This window comes from Chiloscyllium plagiosum, unplaced genomic scaffold (assembly GCF_037043375.1).
Source record: "Chiloscyllium plagiosum isolate Xiang-an unplaced genomic scaffold, Cpla_swu_hap1 HiC_scaffold_29, whole genome shotgun sequence".
Classification (NCBI taxonomy): domain Eukaryota; kingdom Metazoa; phylum Chordata; class Chondrichthyes; order Orectolobiformes; family Hemiscylliidae; genus Chiloscyllium; species Chiloscyllium plagiosum.
The window spans coordinates 1,111,028-1,132,733 of NW_028270167.1; the positions used below are offsets into that span (position 1 = coordinate 1,111,028).

The 21,706-nt window shown below is 51.2% G+C and overlaps 1 protein-coding gene across 1 annotated transcript; it reads left to right on the forward strand.

The window, feature by feature from the left end:
• Positions 1-1,585: 1,585 nt before the first annotated feature.
• Positions 1,586-5,725, forward strand: LOC122547750 (uncharacterized). Its single transcript, XM_043686331.2, has 4 exons — positions 1,586-1,739; positions 2,054-2,153; positions 3,627-3,753; positions 4,602-5,725. Exons 2-4 carry the CDS (start codon positions 2,105-2,107, stop codon positions 5,506-5,508), a joined length of 1,083 nt encoding a protein of 360 aa, XP_043542266.1. The 5' UTR covers positions 1,586-1,739; positions 2,054-2,104; the 3' UTR covers positions 5,509-5,725.
• Positions 5,726-21,706: the final 15,981 nt, after the last annotated feature.

Genomic DNA, 21,706 nt, shown 5'->3' on the forward strand with positions numbered 1-21,706 from the left:
TCTCCTAAGATGGACTTTATCAAAAGCCGTTTGAAAATCCAAATACACCACATCCACTGGTGCTCCCTTATCAGTTCCACTAGTTACATTCTCGAAAACTCCAGTAAATTTGTTAAATATGATTTGCCATTTATAGAACTATTCTGGCTTTCTGCAATCCCATTGCTGCTGAGACATCTTTTATAATGGACTCTTACCTTTTCCCCCTATAAAGGTGACACTCACTGGTCTCTCCCTCCCTTTTTAAATAGTGCATTCCCCACCCTCCAGTCTGTAGGAGCTGCTCCAGAGTCTGTACATTTTGGAAGATGACCAACAATGCATCTGATCTTTCCTGGACCATTTCCTGTAGTTTTCCACGGGGTAGTCCATCAGTGAGATTTTACAACCATCACAGTGATTTCATGATCAACCATCATTGAGACGAATTTTGAATTCCAAAGTTTATTTATTGAATTTAAATTTCAGCAACTGCTATGGTGGGACTGACTCTGTGACCCAGAGCATTAGCCTGGGCTTCTGGGTTCCTGGTTTAGTGACATTACCGCTCCATCAGAAATATATATATATATATAGAGAGAGAGAGAGAAAAACAGAAAGACAGACAGAAATAGGTAGATAGAGAGAAAGAAAAAGTAAAAGAGATAGATAGAGAGATAAAATAAATGAGTAAGTATGTGAGTGACAGAGGCATTGACTGGTTCCTGAGGGTATTCCACATCCTCTGGGAATGTGGTTCTCATCTCCTAGTGGCCTGGACAGATACTAATTGCTGCTGCAAACAGCCACCAGAAATCCACAGCCTGAAACATAACCTGTACCCGAATCAGCCAGCCTTGGGAAGCAAGACTATTCATTTTCCAATAGAAGCAGCAGGTCATGTTCACCCACCTGCTCCAGCCTCTCTCAATATTCAATACAACACACAATGATCAGACAGGCTGTTTATCACCTCAAAATGTCCCAAAGATCTCTCAGCTACTGAAGTGTCTTTAATGTAGCAGGAAACACTGTGGGAAGTATCTCTGAGGACAGTATCTGGTGGGCTACACTGAAGTTTCAGTCGGTTTATAAGATGTTGTTTGTTTAGATGCTAAGGGACCTTATCTCAAAAAAGCTTAATGCAAAATGTGACCATTTGGCCCATCATGTCTAACTCACTGAAAGTTCATCCACACCCTGTCTCCCCATGCCCACAGCGTTTTTCTCAGGGCCTTCACAGTTCTGTCCTCAAAAACTTATCCATTTCCCCTTTTGGAAGTTCCCATTGAATCTGCTTCCACCTCACTCTCAGCCTCTTAGAGTCCCCAGATCACAGTCACTAGCTGTAAACTGCACCCCACTAACCACTCCGCCATCCTTTCTCAGATCCCCTCACTCTGTGCCCCTCTGGTTACTGACCATCCTGCCACTGAAACAGTTTCTCAGTGTTTTCTCTATGAAGCTCTTTATCATCTGTCTCTTGACACTACACATGTTATTAAATTATGACCTTTGCTCTAAAAAAATTATCTGAATTGGAATTTGGCCTCTCATTAGAGTTGGGACCACATTTGAGCAAATGTATCACAGTTCACAGTGACAGAGATGTTGGAAGTTCCACGTTTTCTTGGGATCAGTGGAAGATGATGAACCTGCACAAACAGACCAACTCCTTATCAACGGCTGATAAGATTCGGCTTATATAGAGCAAGTGCCGGTGAGACTGGGACACGGAGCTCTAGGATCAGTAGAAGCAGGTGAGGGAAACACTGGCTCAAGCAGCTGCTATTCTCAACACTGCAGCCTGGGGTTTAAACAGGGACAATGGCTCAGCAGATGTATCTGTGTCAGGTAGTACAGTACATACATCAACCAGTGGTCAGCACTGACAAATGATGAGAATACTGTGTTTGTAAATAATGTTGCGGTTTGTATGTAGTTAATAACACTCAGATTGTGCTGCAAACATATGAAGGAGATTGTTCACTGGAGCAAAGTTGCTTCCTGGAAGCAATAAATGGCACTTAAAGATTTAAACCTCAGCCTAACTCTGATATTTGTCTTTTCACAGACCAGCTGTAAAGAAGAACAGAAATTGTAATTAATTTGCACAAAATCCAGGATGTTTCCCAGAGCAATCCTTGTGCTTCTAACTGCTTTCTTGGTGTTAGGTAAATATTTTATATTTTCTGCTGTGTTTGGAATATTTTGTGCTAGAGGTTTTTTCTGTCTCTCACTGGGGTCTGTGCTGCATCTCAGACTTTTACAATTTATATCTTTGACTGAGATTAGAGGGAAGCAGAGGCATTCTAAATTGATGCACAGCTGACACACAGATAGGTCAGAGAGTATGTTGTGTAGAAGACATCAGGATAGTGCAGACTAGGATACGGTTAGGTTTCAGTCAGTGGGTAAACATCTGGCAGATGTGGAAGAATGTAGAATTACAGAAAGAATAATAAAGTAAATTATTGCTTAAATAGAAAAGGACCGCAGATTGGGAGGTGCGGAGGAATCTAGTTATTCTAGTGCTAGTTAGCAGATACAGCACGTAATCAAGGAGGCCAGTGGAATGCTGTTCTTTATTACAGGAGGAATTGAACATAAAAGTGGGGACGTTATGCTTATACAGGGCATTGATGGGGACCACATTCTCAAATACAGTGTCGTTTTGGTCTCGCCTTTTTTTTAAACAAGGATGTAAATACATTGGGAGACAATTCAGAGGAAGTATACATGATTGATACCTGGGAATGAGTGGGTTGGCTCTTGAGGATAGGTTGGACAGGCTGGGATTATTTCCATTGGAATTTAGAAAAGTGTGTGGAGTAACTTTTCTTGTATATTGGATCTTGATTGGGCATGGAAAGCCTGTTTCTTTATGTGAGTGAGTCCAGAATTAGGCAGCACTGAATAAACATTAACATTTGCTCTTTCAGGACAGGGGAGGAGAAATATTATTTCTCAGAGCGTTCTGTTCCTTCAGAAGGCTGTGGAAGCAGTGTCACTGAACATCTTTAAAGGCAGAGATGATAGATCCTTGGTAGCAAAGGAATCAAAATTTATCAGGATAGATAGAAATGAGGATTACAAAACACAGACATGGTGATCTATCTAACTGGCCGGCAGAGGAAGATCGAAGTGCTGAATAGTCCCTTAACTGCTTCAGTTTCATGTGGAAAACCTCACTGCTTTCTCCTGAAGGATGTCAAGCTTCTGGAGTTTTGTTGGAGCTGCACCCATCCAACAAGTGGGGACTATTCCATCACACTCCGGCCTTGTGTCCCGATGGGCAGGCTTTGGGGAGTCAGGAGATGAGTTACTTGCTGTAATATTCCTACCTCTGACTTGCTGTTGCAGCCACTGTGTCTACATGGCTGGTCTAGTCCAGTTTCTGGTTAATGGTAACCCCCAGGGTTATTGGTTGTTGAGGGCAAACTTGCATCACCTGTTTATTTGGATTCATTTTAATCTCATCTTAAGTAGTTAAAAATAATGGTTTAACACAATGACCTGTTTATGTGTGCAGTCAGTGATGAGCGAGCAGTAGGCAGGCTGCATTGAGGTTACTCTTTCACAAGCTGTTGTCTCGGGAATAACCAAGAAAAACTCCCATTTTAATTGTTATTTCTTTCCTCCCCCAGGCTCCCAGGTTCAGGTCCACGGAGATGAGGTCCAGGATGCTTTCTGGGACTACATCAGTCAGTTGACCAACAATGCCAAGGACAATATTGACCAGATCCAGGGCTCAGAAATCAGCGATCAGCTCCGGTGAGTTTGGAATGTTTGGTAGCATTAAAAATGTGTTGCTGGAAAAGCACAGCAGGTCAGGCAGCATCAAAGGAGCAGGAGAATCGACATTTCAGGCATAAGCCCTTCTTCAGGAAAGCTGGAGACTGATGCAAACACATTTTACTTGAATCTTGGGAGCAATTAGAGTGAGGATTTCTAACCAATCAGGAATGAGATTATAGATTGGTTGGTCATGTGGATTGAACAATGGTGAATGGAAGTTAATCTAATGATTTAATTAAAAGTGTCAGGTGGTGGATTTTGAGAGGACTAACAAGGCAGGGGGAGCACATTGAATAGTAGAACCCTAGGAAGTAGAGAGGATCAGGTTGCTTAGTGTGCAAGTTCATACATCCTTAAGGACAGCCAATAAATAAGATATTGTCGATAAAAAGTGGTTAACAAGTTATTTGGAATACTGTTCTGATCAACTATTTGTTACACTTGAACCAATATCTTTGACAAATAACCCAAATTTTTGGAATCCACCCAAACACCAGAACTCTGTTAAAGATTTGTATATCTCCTGTTTGCTCTGCTTCATGTCAAGTTATATGTCCAGTATGAATATCCTTTTTGAGTCCCATACACATAGGAGGCCACATTGCCCAATCTTATGTCTGTCCCCTCTTGATTGTTGATGCTAACAGCAAGGGAAGGATTGAAGGATGTAGGAATTGTGCTCTGTCTTCCACAAGATAATTCAGTGTAACATCTTTACTCCTGTGTAATAGCTGTCAGAGAATTGCACTTGGTCAGTATTCCCTCTTGAAATAAGCAGGAGCAAATCCAACAAAATGTGTTCAAAATGTCTCTCTCTTTTCCAGTGATTTCCTAAAGGATAATGTGGAGGCTGTCCAAGACTACACTGAGAATCTCCGCCAGAAACTGGCTCCCCTCACAGACGAGCTGCGTCTGAAGGTGACGTTTGACAGTGAGAAACTTCGGCAGACGATCAGGCACGAGCTGCAGGACCTGAGCAGGAAACTTGCTCCTTTTGCTGATGGAGTCCACCAGAGCCTGAGTAGAAACCTTGCAGAATTCCACCGTAAGCTGACACCTTACAATGAGCAACTCCAACAGCAGCTGAGGAATAATGCTGAGGAACTTCGCCAGACAGTGGCTCCCTACACCAAAGCTCTTCAGGACAAACTGAGCGAGAATGCTGAAAACCTGAGGGGTGTTCTCACTCCCTACGCTGAGCAGCTCCAGCTGGAGATTCAGGACAATGTCAATAATCTCAGGCAGAAGGTGAGTGTAAATGCGAGGGAATTCCGCAGCCAGCTAGATGAGAAAGTGCAGGAGCTCCGCGATAGCCTGAGTCCTTACGCCAGTGATGTCCAGAACAAGATGAACCAACAGATCAGTGAAATGACTCAGAGGGTTGCACCTTATGCTGAGGAGCTGCAGACAAAGCTGGATGAGAATGTGGAAGTTCTGAAGCAAAGGCTAGTCCCTTACATTGCAGAACTGAAAGTGAAACTCAATGAGAACTTGGGAAGCATGAACCAAAATCTGGCTCCATACATTGAAGATCTCAACAGCATCATTAACCAGAACATTGAAGAGTTCCACCAGAACATCACCCCCTATTCAGAGGAGCTGCATCAAATAATCAGTCAGAATGTCCAGGAGATGCAAGACAGACTCGCACCATACGCAGAAATTCACCAGGATCTTCAAATCCGACTTTCAGCTTTATGGGACAAATTCCGTCAGAACAAGGAGAACTGATTGAGAAATGGAAAGTTATTCCATCAGACTGTGTATCAGGAATGCAAAACCTTGTTGGAGGACAGAGAACTGTTTGATTATAAATATTACCATGTATTTAAACCACTAATGGCATGTTAAATTATCGATGAAATGTCTTGAAATTACTTCAGTATTGATAATATTTTCATGTTTCCGTTCCTTGTGAAGTTCAAATTAATAAATATCTTTTTTTGGAAGACTATTTATTCATCAGCAAAGTTCCTGATTTTAGAATTTCGCCTGGTGATCCCTATGAGTTCAGTCACAGCTCTTTCCTGATGGGAGACACAAGGAACAATAGCACAGGACCCATACTGGACAGTTTCAGTATCTCACCGTGACCCACACTGGACAGTTTCAGTATCCCACCGTGACCCACACTGGACAGTTTCGGTATCCCACCGTGACCCACACTGGACAGTTTCGGTATCTCACCGTGACCCACACTGGACAGTTTCAGTATCTCACTAGCCATTTTTCATTCGTATGCATGGGTATTGCTGGTGGCCAGCATTTATTGCCCATCTCTAGTTGCCCCTTGAGAAGGTGAGGTTGAGCTTCCATTTTGAACTGCTACAGTAAAAAACCCACAATGACCTTGGGGAGTGAGTTCCAGGATTTTGACCCAGTGACAGTGAAGGAACACCCATATACTTCAAGGTCAAGATGGTGAGTGGCCTGGAGGGGATCTTCCAGGGGATGGTAATCCCATGAATCTGCTGCCCTTGTCCTTCTGAATGGAAGAAATTGTGGGTTTGTAAGGTGCTGTTTCAGGATTTTTGGTGAATTTCTGCAGTGTATCTGGTCAATGATACACACTGCTGCTCCTGTGTCCCCTGTATCTATCTCATGTGATGAAACTTAAAGGGTGACTGACTAGGAACTGGATTTTGAGTGATGATTTTCCAGCTCAGTTTCTAGCTCCATAACCTCTCAGCAGCAAAGTGCCAAACTACCCAATCCTCTCAGCCCCCTCTCCATAAGCTTCACTCAGTCAATCCCCTCTCAACCCAAGTCCCTCACCAACACCATCTATCCCTCAACTGCTCCTCCCACTCCAAACCTTCTCAATAAAACCACCATCAACCTCTGACTTCATCTGCAGGTGTGGCATGACAGCACAACTGGAGGGCTGTGTACAGAACATAGAACGATACAGCGCAGTAGAGGCTTTTCAGTTCTTGATGATGCATCGACCTGGGAAACTGATCTGAACTCCATTGAACCTACACTATTTCATTATCATCCATATATTCATCCAATGACCACTTAAATGCCCTTAAAGTTGTCAGGTCTATGCCCCTACAACTCTCTGAGTAAAGAAACTACCTCTGACATCTGTCCTATATCTATCACCCCTCAATTTAAAGCTACGTGCCCTCATGCTAGTCATCACCATCCTTGGAAAAAGGCTCTCACTGTCAACCCTATCTAATCCTTTGATCATCTTGTATGTGGTGAAAGTGTGTTGCTGGAAAAGCGCAGCAGGTCAGGCAGCATCCAGGGAACAGGAGAATCGATGTTTCGGGCATAAGCTCTTCAGGAATGAGGAAAGTGTGCCAAGCAGGCTAAGATAAAAGGTAGGGAGGAGGGACTTGGGGGAGGGGCGTTGGAAATGCAATAGGTGGAAGGAGGTCAAGGTGAGGGTGATAAGCCGGAGTGGGGTGGGGGCGGAGAGGTCAGGAAGAAGATTGCAGGTTAGGAAGGTGGTGCTGAGTTCGAGGGATTTGACTGAGACAAGGTGGGGGGAGGGGGAATGAGGAAACTGGAGAAATCTGAGTTCATCCCTTGTGGTTGGAGGGTTCCTAGGCGGAAGATGAGGCGCTCTTCCTCCAACCGTCGTGTTGCTATGGTCTGGCAATGGAGGAGTCCAAGGACCTGCATGTCCTTGGTGGAGTGGGAGGGGGAGTTGAAGTGTTGAGCCACGGGGTGGTTGGGTTGGTTGGTTGGTTGGGTTGGTTGGTCCGGGTGTCCCAGAGGTGTTCTCTGAAACGTTCCGCAAGTAGGCGGCCTGTCTCCCCAATATAGAGGAGGCCACATCGGGTGCAGCGGATGCAGTAAATGATGTGTGTGGAGGTGCAGGAGAATTTGTGGTGGATATGGAAGGATCCCTTGGGGCCTTGGAGGGAAGTAGGGGGGGAGGTGTGGGCGCAAGTTTTGCATTTCTTGCGGTTGTAGGGGAAGGTGCCGGGAGTGGAGGTTGGGTTGGTGGGGGGTGTGGACCTGACGAGGGAGTCATGGAGGGAGTGATCTTTTCGGAATGCTGATAGGGGAGGGGAGGGAAATATCTCCCTGGTGGTGGGGTCCGTTTGGAGGTGGCGGAAATGACGGCAGATGATACGCTGTACATGGAGGTTGGTGGGTGGTAGGTGAGGACCAGTGGGGTTCTGTCCTGGTGGCGGTTGGAGGGGTGGGGCTCCAGGGCGGAGGAGCAGGAAGTGGAGGAGATGCGGTGGAGGGCATCGTCGATCACGTCTGGGGGGAAATTGCGGTCTTTGAAGAAGGAGGCCATCTGGGTTGTACGGTATTGGAACTTGTCCTCCTGGGAGCAGATGTGGCGGAGACGAAGGAATTGGGAATATGGGATGGCGTTTTTACAGGGGGCAGGGTGGGAGGAGGTGTAGTCTAGGTAGCTGTGGGAGTCGGTCGGTTTGTAGTAAATGTCTGTGTTGATTCGGTCGCCCGAGATAGAAATGGAAAGGTCTAGGAAGGGGAGGGAGGAGTCTGAGATGGTCCAGGTGAATTTGAGGTCGGGGTGCAAGGTGTTGGTAAAGTGGATGAACTGTTCAACCTCCTCGTGGGAGCACGAGGCAGCGCCGATACAATCATCGATGTAGCAGAGGAAAAGGTGGGGGGTGGTGCCAGTGTAGGTGCGGAAGATGGACTGTTCCACAGGTAGGCATAGCTGGGGCCCATGCGGGTGCCCATGGCTACTCCTTTGGTTTGGAGGAAGTGGGAGGATTGGAAAGAGAAGTTGTTCAGGGTGAGGACCAGTTCAGTCAGTCAAAGGAGGGTGTCAGTGGAAGGGTACTGGTCGGTACGGCGGGAAAGGAAGAAGTGGAGGGCTTTGAGGCCTTCCTGATGGGGGATGGAGGTGTATAGGGATTGATGTCCATGGTGAAGATAAGGCGTTGGGGACCGGGGAAGCGAAAATCATGGAGGAGGTGGAGGGCATGGGTGGTGTCACGAACGTAGGTGAGGAGTTCTTGGACTAAGGGGGACAGGACCGTGTCGAGGTATGCAGAGATGAGTTCGGTGAGGCAGGAGCAGGCTGAGACAATGGGTCGGCCGAGGCAGTCAGGTTTGTGGATTTTGGGCAGGAGGTAGAAACGGGCGGTGCGGGGTTGTGGGACTATGAGGTTGGAGGCGGTGGATGGGAGATCTCCCGAGGTGATGAGGTTATGGATGGTCTGGGAGATGATGGTTTGGTGGTGGGGGGTGGGGTCATGGTCAAGGGGGCAGTAGGAGGAGGTATCTGCGAGCTGGCATTTAGCCTCAGCGGTGTAAAGGTGTATGTCTCTATTAAGTCACCTCTTAACTTCTTCTCTCTAACGAAAACAGCCTCAAGTCCCTCAGCCTTTCCCCATAAGACCTTCCCTCCATACCAGGCAAGATCACGGGGCGGCACGGTGGCACAGTGGTTAGCACTGCTGCCTCACAGCGCCTGAGACCCGGGTTCAATTCCCGCCTCAGGCGACTGACTGTGCAGAGTTTGCACGTTCTCCCCGTGTCTGCGTGGGTTTCCTCCGGGTGCTCTGGTTTCCTCCCACAGTCCAAAGATGTGCAGGTCAGGTGAATTGACCATGTTAAATTGCCCGTAGTGTTAGGTAATGGGTAAATATAGGGGTATGGGTGGGTTGCGCTTCGGCGGGTCGGTGTGGACTTGTTGGGCCGAAGGGCCTGTTCCCACACTGTAATGTAATCTGTAATGTAATCTAATCATAGTAAATCTCCTCTGAACCTTGCCAATGATTCCACATGTTTCCTATAACATGGTGACCAGAAATGTACATAATACACAAACTGCAGAGTTTTGTAAAGCTGCAGCATGACCTCATGGTTCCGAAACTCAATCTCTCGATTAATAAAAGCTAACACACCATATACCTTCTTAACAACCCTATCAACCTAGGTGGTAACTTTCAGGGATCTACGCACATGGACACTGAGATCTCTCTGTTCATCCACACTGCCAAGAATCTTACCATTAGCCCAGTACTCTGCATTTCTGTTACCCCTTCCAATGTGAATCACCTCACACTTTTCCACATTAAACTCCATTTGCCACCTCTTAGCCCAGCTCTGCAGTCTATCTATGTCCCTTTGTAACCTGCAACATCCTTCAGCACTATTCACAACTCTACCAACGTTAATGTCATCCGCAAATTTACTAACACACCTTCAATGTCCTCATCCAGGTCATTTATAAGAATGACAAACAGCAGTGGCCCCAAAACAGATCCTTGCAGTACACCACGAGTAATCAAACTCCAGGATGAACATTTCCCTTGCAACCGCAGGAGGTGCAACACTTGCGCCCACACCTCCCCCCTCACTTCTCTCCAAGGCCCAAAGGAAACTTCCATATCCGCCACAGATTCACCTGCACCTCCACCCACATCATCTACTGCATCCGCTGCAGCCGGTGTGGCCTCCTCTATATTGGGGAGACAGGCCGCCTACTTGCGGAGCGATTCAGAGAGCACCTCTGGGCCACCTGGACGAACCAACCCAACCACCCTGTAGCACAGCATTTCAACTCCCCCTCCCACTCCACCGAGGATATGCAGGTCATTGGACTCATCCACCGCCAAACCACAACAACGCGACGGTCGGAGGAGGAGCGTCTTATCTTCCGACTGGGAACCCTCCAACCACAGGGGATGAACTTGTACTTCACCAGTTTCTTCATCCCCCCTCCCCCCACCTTGTCTCAGCCGAATCCCTCCAGCCCGGCACCGCCTTCCTGACCTGCAGTCTTCTTCTTGACCTCTCCGCCTCCATCCTACTCCGACCTATCACCCTCACCTTGACCTCTTTCCACCTATCACATTTCCAACGCCCCTCCTCCAAGTCCCTCCTCCCTACCTTTTATCTTCTCCTGCTGAACACTCTCTGCTCATTCCTGAAGAAGGGCCTGTGCCCGAAACGTCGAATCTCCTGTTCCCTGGATGCTGCCTGACCTGCTGTGCTGTTCCAGCAATAAAGTTTCAACTTTGATCTCCAGCATCTGCAGACCTCACTTTCTCCATTTCCCATCAACCACCACTCCGTTGTCTTTCCGCTAGCTTATTCCTGATCCAAACCGCTAAATCACCCTCAATCCCATGCCTCCATACTTTGTGCAATAGCATACTGTGGGAACCTTATCAAACGCCTTACTGACATCCATATACAGGGGAACCTCGATTATCCGAATGAGATGGGTGGGCGCTATTTTGTTCGGATAATTGACTATCCAAACGGACCCCACCACCAAGGATATGTTTCCCTCCCCACCCCTATCAGCGTTCCAAAAAGACCACTCCCTCCGTGACTCCCTCGTCAGGTCCACACCCCCCACCAACCGGCACCTTCCCCTGCAACTGCAAGAAATGCAAAACTTGCGCCCACACCTCCTCCCTTACTTCCCCCCAAGGCCCCAAGCGATCCTTCCATATCCGCCACAAATTCACCTGCACCTCCACACACATCATTTACTGCATCCACTGCACCCGATGTGGCCTTCTCTATATTGGAGAGACAGGCCGCCTACTTGCGGAATGTTTCAGAGAACACCTCTGGGACACCCAGACCAACCAACCCAACCACCCCGTGGCTCAACACTTCAACTCCCCCTCCCACTCCACCAAGGACATGCAGGTCCTTGGACTCCTCCATCACCAGACCATGGCAACACGACGGTTGGAGGAAGAGCGCCTCATCTTCCGCCTAGGAACCCTCCAACCACAAGGGATGAACTCAGATTTCTCCAGTTTCCTCCGTTCCCCTCCCCCCACCTTGTCTCAGTCCCAACCCTCGAACTCAGCACCGCCTTCCTAACCTGCAATCCTCTTCCCGACCTCTCCGCCCCCACCCCCACTCCGGCCTATCACCCTCACCTTAACCTCCTTCCACCTATCACATTCCCAACGCCCCTCCCCCAAGTCCCTCCTCCCTATCTTTTATCTTAGCCTGCTTGGCACACCCTCCTCATTCCTGAAGAAGGGCTTATGCCCGAAACGTTGATTCTCCTGTTCCTTGGATGCTGCCTGACCTGCTGTGCTTTTCCAGCAACACATTTTTCAGCTCTGAATTGATTAAATGCCTTTCCTCATCCAAACCCATCCAACCCCACCCTCACCCCAAACACATCTAACCCTGCCTCTGCCCCAAACCATCCAACCACGCCCCCGCCCACCAACCCATCCAACCCCGCCCTCACCTTAACCCATCCAACCCCGCCCTCGCCCCGCAAACCCATCCAACCACGCCCCCACTCCAGTCCATCCAACCCTGCCCCAACCATATCCAACCCGCCGCCACCCCCAACCATATCCAACCCCACCCCCACCCACAACCCATCTAACCCCGCTCCCACCCCGACCATATCCAACCCGTCCCCCGCCCTCCCAACCCATCAAACCCAACTCCCACCCCAACCATGTCCAACCCCGCCCTGCCCAAACCCATCCAACCCCGCCCCTGCCCCCAGCAATCCAACCCACCCCCAACCCATCCAACCTCGCCCCCCAAACCCCACCCCTGCCCCCAACCATATCCAACCACGCCCCCGTCCCATCCCATCCAACCCCGCCCCCACCCCCTAAACCCATCCAACCCAACCCCCGCCTCACCCCCTCCAACATCACCCCCACCACCCCAAACCCATCCAACAGCACTCCCACCCCCCAAACCCATCCAGCCCGCCCCCCCACCCATCCAACCCCGCCCCTGCCCCTGCCCCCCCAAACCCATCCAACCCCACCCCCGCCCCAACCATATCCAATCCCGCCCTGCCCTGCCCCCAACTCATCCAACCCAGCCCCCACCCCAACCCATCCAACCCCGCCCATGCCCTAACCATATCCAACCCCGCCCTTACTCCCAACCCATCACCTACCCCACCTCAACCCACCCAACCCCGCCCCAACCAATCCAATCCCGCTCCCACCCCAACCCATCCAACCCCACCCCCACACCAACCCATCCAAACCTGCCCCTGCTCCCCAAACCCATCAACCCTACCCCCGCCCCAAACCCATCCAACCCCACCCCCCAACCCATCCAACCCCACCCCCGCCACAACCCATCCAACCCCGCCCCCACCCCAACCCATTCAATCCTGCCCCCACCCCCAAACCCATACAACCCCGCCCCCACCTCAACCATCCAACCCTGCCCCGTCCACCAACCCATCCAACCCTGCCTCCACCCCAACCCATCCAACCCCGTCCCCCCAAACCCATCCAACCCTACCCCGCCCCAAACCCATCCAACCCCGCCTCCACCCCAACCCATCCAACCCCGTCCCCCCCAAACCCATTCAACCCCGCCCCTGCCCCAACCCATCCAACCCCGCGCCTGCCCCAACTATATACAACCCCACCCCCGCCCCAACCCATCCAACTCCACCCCCACTCCCAAACATATCCAACCCCACCCCATCCCAACCCATCCAACCACACCCCCACTCCAACCCTTCAACCCTACCCCCGCCCCCAAACCCATCCAACACTGCCCCTGCCCCAACTGTATCTAATCCCACCCCTGCTCCCCCAACCCCGTCCAATACCGCCCCCTCTCCAGGGCAGCTGGGCTGTACACCAACAACAAGACTGATGCTGCTGTTGGCTTTGCAGGGTAAGTTTCCAAATAGCACAAACACACACACACAGCCGCACACAACATTTTACTACAACTTTTTGACAGGTTCCACCTTTGCCCTTTACAGGACAATGTTGGAGAGATTATCTGAGGGAGGGGATGTTAGGGTCCACCCCTCTGTATAACTTCAGGGAAAGTGTGGGGAGAGAGAGGGCGGGAGGTCAGTCATTTGAAGACAGTGCCTGTTTATTCACTGTAAACAAAAGACACGATCAGCTTTAGAAACACGTCTTTGATGTAATGTCTCTATCAAGACCTCGAGATCTCCTTCAGATAATCCGATTTTTGGATAATTGGTATGCAGATAATTGAGGTTCGTCTGTACACCACATCTACCACTTTTCCTTCATCCACCTGTTTTGTCACCTTCTCAAAGAAAACAGTAAGGTTTGTGAGGCACGACCTACCCTTCACAAAATCGTGCTGACTATCCCTAATCAAATTATTCCTTTCTAGATGATTAGAAATCCTATCTCTTATAACCTTTTCCAACACTTTACCCACAACCAAAGTAAGGCTCACTGGTCTATAATTCCCAGGGATGTCTCTATGCCCCTTCTTGAACAAGGGAACAACATTTGCTATCCTCCAGTCTTCTGGCAAGATTCCTGTAGACAATGACAACATAAAGATCAAAGCCAAAGGCTCTGCAATCTCCTCCCTGGCCTCCCAGAGAATCAGAGGATAAATCCCATCCATCCCAGGGGTCATATCTATTTTCACACTTTCCGGAATTGTTGACACCTCTTCCTTGTGAACCTCAATCCTGTCTAATGTAACAGTCTGTTCTCAGTATTCTTCTTGACAGCATTGTCAATTTGCTGTGTGAATTCTGATGAAAAATATTCATTTAGTGCCTCTCATATCTCTTCAGACTCTACACAGAACTCCCCCCTACTGCCCTTGACAGGCCCTAATCTTACTCCAGTCAATCTTTTAATCCTGATATACCTACAGAAAGCTTTAGGGTTTTCCTTGATCCTATCCGCCAACAACCTCTCATGTCCCCTCCTGGCTTTTCTTAGCTCTCTCTTCAGGTCTTTCCTGGCTGACCTGTAACTCACAAGCGCCCTAATTGAGCCATCACATATCATCCTCACATAAGCCGCCTTCTTCCTCTTGACAAGAGATTCAATTTCTTTAGTAAACCACGGTTCCCTCACTCAACCACTTCCTTCCTGCCTGATTGGTACATACTTATCAAGTACACACAGTAGCTGTTCTTTGAACAAGCTCCACATTTCAATTGTGCTCACCCCCTGCAGTTTTCTTCCCCATCCTAAATCTTGCCTAATCGCATTGTAATTGCCTTTTCCCGCTATAACTCTTGGCCTGCAGTATATACCTATCCCTTTCCATCACTAAACTAAACTTAACCAAATTGTGGTCGCTATCACCAAAGTGCTCACCTACCTCCAAATCTAACACCTGGCCTGGTTCATTACCCAGTACCAAATCCAATGTGGCCTTGCCCCTTGTTGGCCTGTCTCATACTGTGTCAGGAAACCCTCCTGCACACAACATACAAAAACTGACCCATCTAAAGTACTCAAACTATAGTATTCCCAGTCAATATTTGGAAAGTTAAAGCCCCACAACAACTACCCTGTCACTCTCGCTCCTATTGAGAATTATCTTTGTAATCCTTTCCTCTACATCTCTGGAACTACTCAGAGGCCTATAGAAAACTCCCAACAGGGCAACCTCTCCTTTCCTGTTTCTAACCTCAGCCCATACTATGTCAGTAGACGAGTCCTCAAATGTCCTTTCTGCCACTGTAATACTGTCCTTGACTAACAATGCCACACATCTTTTACCATCTTCTCTGTTCTTACTGAAACATCTAAATCCTGGAACCTGCAACAACCATTCCTGTCCCTGCTCTATCCATGTCTCTGAAATGGCCACAGGTACCAAAGTCCCAGGTACCAACCCATGCTGCAAGCTCACCCATCTAATTCCGGATGAAGTAGACACATTTCAAACCAACTTTTTGCTTGCTGGTACACTCCTGCGACCTTGAAACCTTATTCATGACCTCACTACTCTCAACCTCCTGTACACTGGAGCTACAATTCAGATTCCCATCCCCCTTTGAATGAGTTTAAATCCTCCTGAAAGGCATTCGCAAATTCCCCCCCCAGGATATTGGTACCCCTCTGGTTCAGGTGAAGACCATCCTGCTTGTAGAGGTTCCACCTTCCCCAGAATGAGCCCCAATTATCCAGGAATCCAAAACCCTTCCTCCTGCACCATCCCTGTAGCCACGTGTTCAACTCCTCTGTCTCCCTGCTCCTCACCTTGCTTCACATGGCATGGGCAACAAACCAGAGATAACAACTCTGTTCGTCTGAGCTTCCACCCTGGCTCCCTGAATTACTGCCTTAAATCCCCATCTCTCTTTCTATCTGTGTCGTTGGTGCCTATGTGGACCACGACTTGGGGCTGCTCCCCCTCCCCCTCAAGGATCCCAAAAACATGATCAGTGACATCAAAAACCCTGGCACCTGAGAGGCAACACACCAACCGTGAGTCTCTCTCATTCCCACAGAACCTCCTATCAATCCCCCTAACTATGGAGTCCCCAATGACTAATGCTCTGCTCCTCTTCCCCCTTCCCTTCTGAGCAGCAGGGACAGACTCTGTACAAGAGTCCTGTATCACATAGCTGACCCCTGGTAAGTCGTCCCCCCAACCGTATCCAAAATGGTATTCTTGCTGTTGAGGGGAACAGCCAGAGGGGATCCCTACACTGCCTGCTGGTTCCATTTCCATCCCCTGATGGTAACCCATCTACCCTTTTCTTGTACCTGAGGAGTGACTACCTCCTTGTAACTCCTCTCAATAACCCTCTCCACGTCCCAAATGATCCCAAGTTCATCCAGTTCCAGCTCCAGTTCCCTAATGTGGTTTTCAAGGAGCTGGAGTTGGATGCACACCCCGCAGACATTCTGCAGGGGGAACTTTCAACTGCCTGAACCTCCAGTCCCAATATTCTGAATTCTCAAAGAGACTAATGAAAAAAAAACATGTTCCCTTACCAATCCGGGGCAGAGAGCTTTCTGTTTTGGTTAGAGGAGGAGGATGGGTGGGAGACACTACCCGAGCAACATCCAAACATAAAGCCTCACTTACCCAGCAGTCCCACGTCCGCCCCTGCTCAGCGTGTGCTCCACCTATTCACGAGATAAGCTTTATATGAATTATTTATCTTCTCAACAGTCCCCTGCTCCTCGCTCCCTCTGCACTTGCTGCAAAAATGGAGGCTGCTGACTCAGAAGGCAAGCTCTAACTAAGAAAGGATATATTTACCACAGAGACAGTGGAACAGAGGCTCACTGGACTAATACCGGGAATAGCAGGATGTCCAATGAACAAAAAAACAAAAAGCAATACAGCACAGGAACAGGCCCTTCGGCCCTCCAAGCCTGTCCTGACACATTTTGCTCTTCCATACTAAAACTGTCTTCACTTACATGTGGTCGGTGAGTCAGTGCTGAGGGAGTGCCACACTGTCAGAGGGTCAGTGCTGAGGGAGTGCCGCACTGTCGGAGGGTCAGTACTGAGGGAGTGCCGCACTGTCGGAGGGTCAGTGCTGAGGGAGTGCCGCACTGTCGGAGGGTCAGTGCTGAGGGAGTGCCACACTGTCAGAGGGTCAGTGCTGAGGGAGTGCCGCACTGTCGGAGGGTCAGTACTGAGGGAGTGCCGCACTGTCGGAGGGTCAGTGTTGAGGGAGTGCCACACTGTCAGAGGGTCAGTGCTGAGGGAGTGCCACACTGTCAGAGGGTCAGTGCTGAGGGAGTGCCACACTGTCAGAGGGTCAGTGATGAGGGAGTGCCGCACTGTCGGAGGGTCAGTACTGAGGGAGTGCCGCACTGTCGGAGGGTCAGTACTGAGGGAGTGCCACACTGTCAGAGGGTCAGTGCTGAGGGAGTGCCGCACTGTCGGAGGGTCAGTACTGAGGGAGTGCCGCACTGTCGGAGGGTCAGTACTGAGGGAGTGCCACACTGTCGGAGGGTCAGTGCTGAGGGAGTGCCGCACTGTCGGAGGGTCAGTACTGAGGGAGTGCCACACTGTCGGAGGGTCAGTGCTGAGGGAGTGCCGCACTGTCGGAGGGTCAGTACTGAGGGAGTGCCACACTGTCGGAGGGTCAGTGCTGAGGGAGTGCCACACTGTTGGAGGGTCAGTGCTGAGGGAGTGCCACACTGTCGGAGTGTCAGTACTGAGGGAGTGCCACACTGTCAGAGGGTCAATGCTGAGGGAGTGCCGCACTGTCGGAGGCTCAGTGCTGAGGGAGTGCCGCACTGTTGGGGGCTCAGTGCTGAGGGAGCGCCGCACTGTCGGAGGGTCAGTGCTGAGGGAGTGCCGCACTGTCGGAGGCTCAGTGCTGAGGGAGTGCCGCACTGTCAGAGGGTCAGTGCTGAGGGAGTGCCGCACTGTCGGAGGGTCAGTGCTGAGGGAGTGCCGCACTGTCGGGGGCTCAGTGCTGAGGGAGTGCTGCACTGTTGGGGGCTCAGTGTTGAGGGAGTGCTGCATTATTGGAGGGTCAGTGCTGAGGGAGTGCCACACTGTCGGAGTGTCAGTACTGAGGGAGTGCCACACTGTCAGAGGGTCAGTGCTGAGGGAGTGCCGCACTATCGGAGGGTCAGTGCTGAGGGAGTGCCGCACTGTCGGAGGGTCAGTGCTGAGGGAGTGCCGCACTGTCGGAGGCTCAGTGCTGAGGGAGTGCCGCACTGTTGGGGGCTCAGTGCTGAGGGAGCGCTGCACTGTTGGAGGCTCAGTGCTGAGGGAGTGCCGCACTGTTGGAGGCTCAGTGCTGAGGGAGTGCCGCACTATCGGAGGCTCAGTGCTGAGGGAGTGCCGCACTGTTGGAGGCTCAGTGCTGAGGGAGTGCCGCACTGTTGGAGGCTCAGTGCTGAGGGAGCGCCGCACTGTCGGAGGGTCAGTGCTGAGGGATCGCCGCACTGTTGGAGGGTCAGTGCCGAGGGAGCGCTGTTGGAGGGTCAGTGCTGAGGGAGCGCCGCACTGACGGAGGGTCAGTGCTGAGGGAGCGCCGCACTGTCGGAGGCTCAGTGCTGAGGGAGTGCCGCAGTATCGGAGGCTCAGTGCTGAGGGAGTGCCGCACTGTTGGAGGCTCAGTGCTGAGGGAGTTCCGCACTGTTGGAGGATCAGTGCCGAGGGAGCGCTGTTGGAGGGTCAGTGCTGAGGGAGCGCCGCACTGTCGGAGGGTCAGTGCTGAGGGAGTGCCGCACTGTCGGAGGGTCAGTACTGAGGAAGCGCCGCACTGTCGGAGGGTCAGTGCTGAGGGAGCGCCGCACTGTCGGAGGCTCAGTGCTGAGGGAGTGCCGCACTGTCGGAGGGTCAGTGCTGAGGGAGCGCCGCACTGTTGGAGGGTCAGTACTGAGGAAGCGCCGCACTGTCGGAGGGTCAGTGCTGAGGGAGTGCCGCACTGTCGGAGGGTCAGTACTGAGGAAGCGCCGCACTGTCGGAGGGTCAGTGCTGAGGGAGTGCCGCACTGTCGGAGGGTCAGTACTGAGGAAGCGCCGCACTGTCGGAGGGTCAGTGCTGAGGGAGTGCCGCACTGTCGGAGGCTCAGTGCTGAGGGAGCGCTGTCGGAGGGTCAGTGCTGAGGGAGCGCCGCACTGTCGGAGGGTCAGTGCTGAGGGAGCGCCGCACTGTCGGAAGGTCAGTGCTGAGGGAGTGCCGCACCGTCGGAGGGTCAGTGCCAAGGGAATGCCGCATTGTCGGAGGGTCAGTGCCGAGGGAGCGCCGCACTGTCAGAGGGTCAGTGCTGAGGGAGCGCTGCACTGTGGGAGGGTCAGTGCTGAGGGAGTGCCGCATTGTCGGAGGGTCAGTGCCGAGGGAGTGCCGCATTGTCGGAGGGTCAGTGCCGAGGGAGCGCCGCACTGTCAGAGGGTCAGTGCTGAGGGAGCGCTGCACTGTGGGAGGGTCAGTGCCGAGGGAGTGCCGCATTGTCGGAGGGTCAGTGCCGAGGGAGCGCCGCACTGTCAGAGGGTCAGTGCTGAGGGAGCGCTGCACTGTGGGAGGGTCAGTGCTGAGGGAGTGCCGCACTGTTGGAGGCTCAGTGCTGAGGGAGTGCCGCACCGTCGGAGGGTCAGTGCCAAGGGAGTGCCGCATTGTCGGAGGGTCAGTGCCGAGGGAGCGCCGCACTGTCAGAGGGTCAGTGCTGAGGGAGCGCTGCACTGTGGGAGGGTCAGTGCTGAGGGAGTGCCGCATTGTCGGAGGGTCAGTGCCGAGGGAGTGCCGCATTGTCGGAGGGTCAGTGCCGAGGGAGCGCCGCACTGTCAGAGGGTCAGTGCTGAGGGAGCGCTGCACTGTGGGAGGGTCAGTGCTGAGGGAGTGCCGCACTGTTAGAGGCTCAGTGCTGAGGGAGTGCCGCACTGTTGGAGGGTCAGTGCCGAGGGAGCGCTGTCGGAGGGTCAGTGCTGAGGAAGCACCGCACTGTCGGAGGGTCAGTACTGAGGGAGCGCCGCACTGTTGGAGGGTCAGTGCCGAGGGAGCGCTGTTGGAGGGTCAGTGCTGAGGGAGCGCCGCACTGTTGGAGGGTCAGTGCTGAGGGAGCGCCGCACTGTCGGAGGGTCAATGCTGAGGGAGTGCCGCACCGTCGGAGGCTCAGTGCCGAGGGAGTGCCGCATTGTCGGAGGGTCAGTGCTGCGGGAGCGCCGCACTGTCGGAGGGTCAGTGCTGAGGGAGCGCTGCACTGTCAGGGGTCAGTGCTGAGGGAATGCTGCACTGTCGGAGGGTCAGTGCTGAATGAGTGCCGCACTGTCGGAGGGTCAGTGCTGAGGGAGTGGGGTCAGTGCTGAGGGAGTGCCGCACTGTCGGAGGGTCAGTGCTGAGGGAGTGGGCACTGTCGGAGGGTCAGTGCTGAGGGAGCGCCAGTGCCGAGGGAGCGCCGCACTGTTGGAGGGTCAGTGCTGAGGGCATGTTGAACCTGTGCTATGTTTTGTCTGAAGGATATGACCATTTGAATGATTTTATTGAGATGTATATTTTACTGTGAGAAAAACAGTAAAATACAGTGAAAAGCTTTTCCACTGTCACCATGATCTGGCCCTATTTTGAATAGTTTAAGAATAAGAAAAAAAACGGAAAGATAAAGCTTAAGTAGAGTTGATCAGTCCTGAGTTAGCTCATCGTCAATGCTGCCTGCTCCCCTATCCCTCCTCCACCCCTTTCCCACCGTCTACACCAGACCCAAATAACGTTGAAGTTGTCACTCTTCACGCACCAGCTTTCGCCTCTGGGCTGATTCTCATCCATCAGTACCTCACTGCCAGGGCCCCCAACGTCAGAGACATATCCCTCATCGCTGGGCCCACCTCCTCAATGCCATTGTGATGCCCTTCCGTCCGCTGCCTGCACCAGGCCCAACCAATGATAAAGTTGCCCATCTTCAGGCACCATCTTTCACTGGGTTCCTGTCTGTTCTAATTCCTCATTTCTTCACCTGGTTTCTAAAAACTGTTTCGTTTCATTTTCCTTTTCATTTAATTTCGTTCCCTGGGTGTAGTGTTCTATGTTTTCGCTTCATTTGAATTTTTTTCATTGAATCTGACTTTTTTCATTTGTTGATTTCCCCTCCTCCCTTGCTGGCAGGTGGGACTAGATTGTGTTGGGATATCTGGTCGGCATGGACGGGTTAGACCGAAGGGTCTGTTTCCATGCTGTACATCTCTATGACTCTATGACCTCCTGATTGGCCCAGTTATTCATTAACTCATGTGGGTTACAGACTGGATATCTGACCCGGGATGCTGTTTCAGAATGAGACATGTCGGCTGGGATTGTGCAGGAAAAGATCCTTCAGCCCATTGAGCCTCCAGCTAATTGTTTCAGTCCTATTTCCCAGCACTTGGCCCATACCCCTGACATTGCAAGGTTCACATCTCCTTCTGAACTGTGGTGTAGTCAACCTGGGTCTGATGGTTTATCCACCTTCAGACCTTTCAGCTTCCCCAGCACCTTCTCCTGAGTGATGGCCACTACCCTCACCTCTGTCCCCAACTGTCTCAGAAATCCTTCTCCACTGTTCTCAGAGTTTCTGTCTCTCCCATACTCACAGGCAGTGAGTTCCAGATTCCTATCACTGTCAAAACCCCTTGCCCCTTTACCGTAAATCCACGCTCCTTGGTCATTGATCCTTCCACCAAAGGAGGAGGGAGGTTTCTTCCCATCTATCCACAAGGTCTATGTACCTCACAATCTTGTCCATCTCAGTCATGTCCCCTCTCAGATTCTCCTGCTCCAATGAAACCAGGCCTAGTCTAACCAATCTCTCTTTATAACT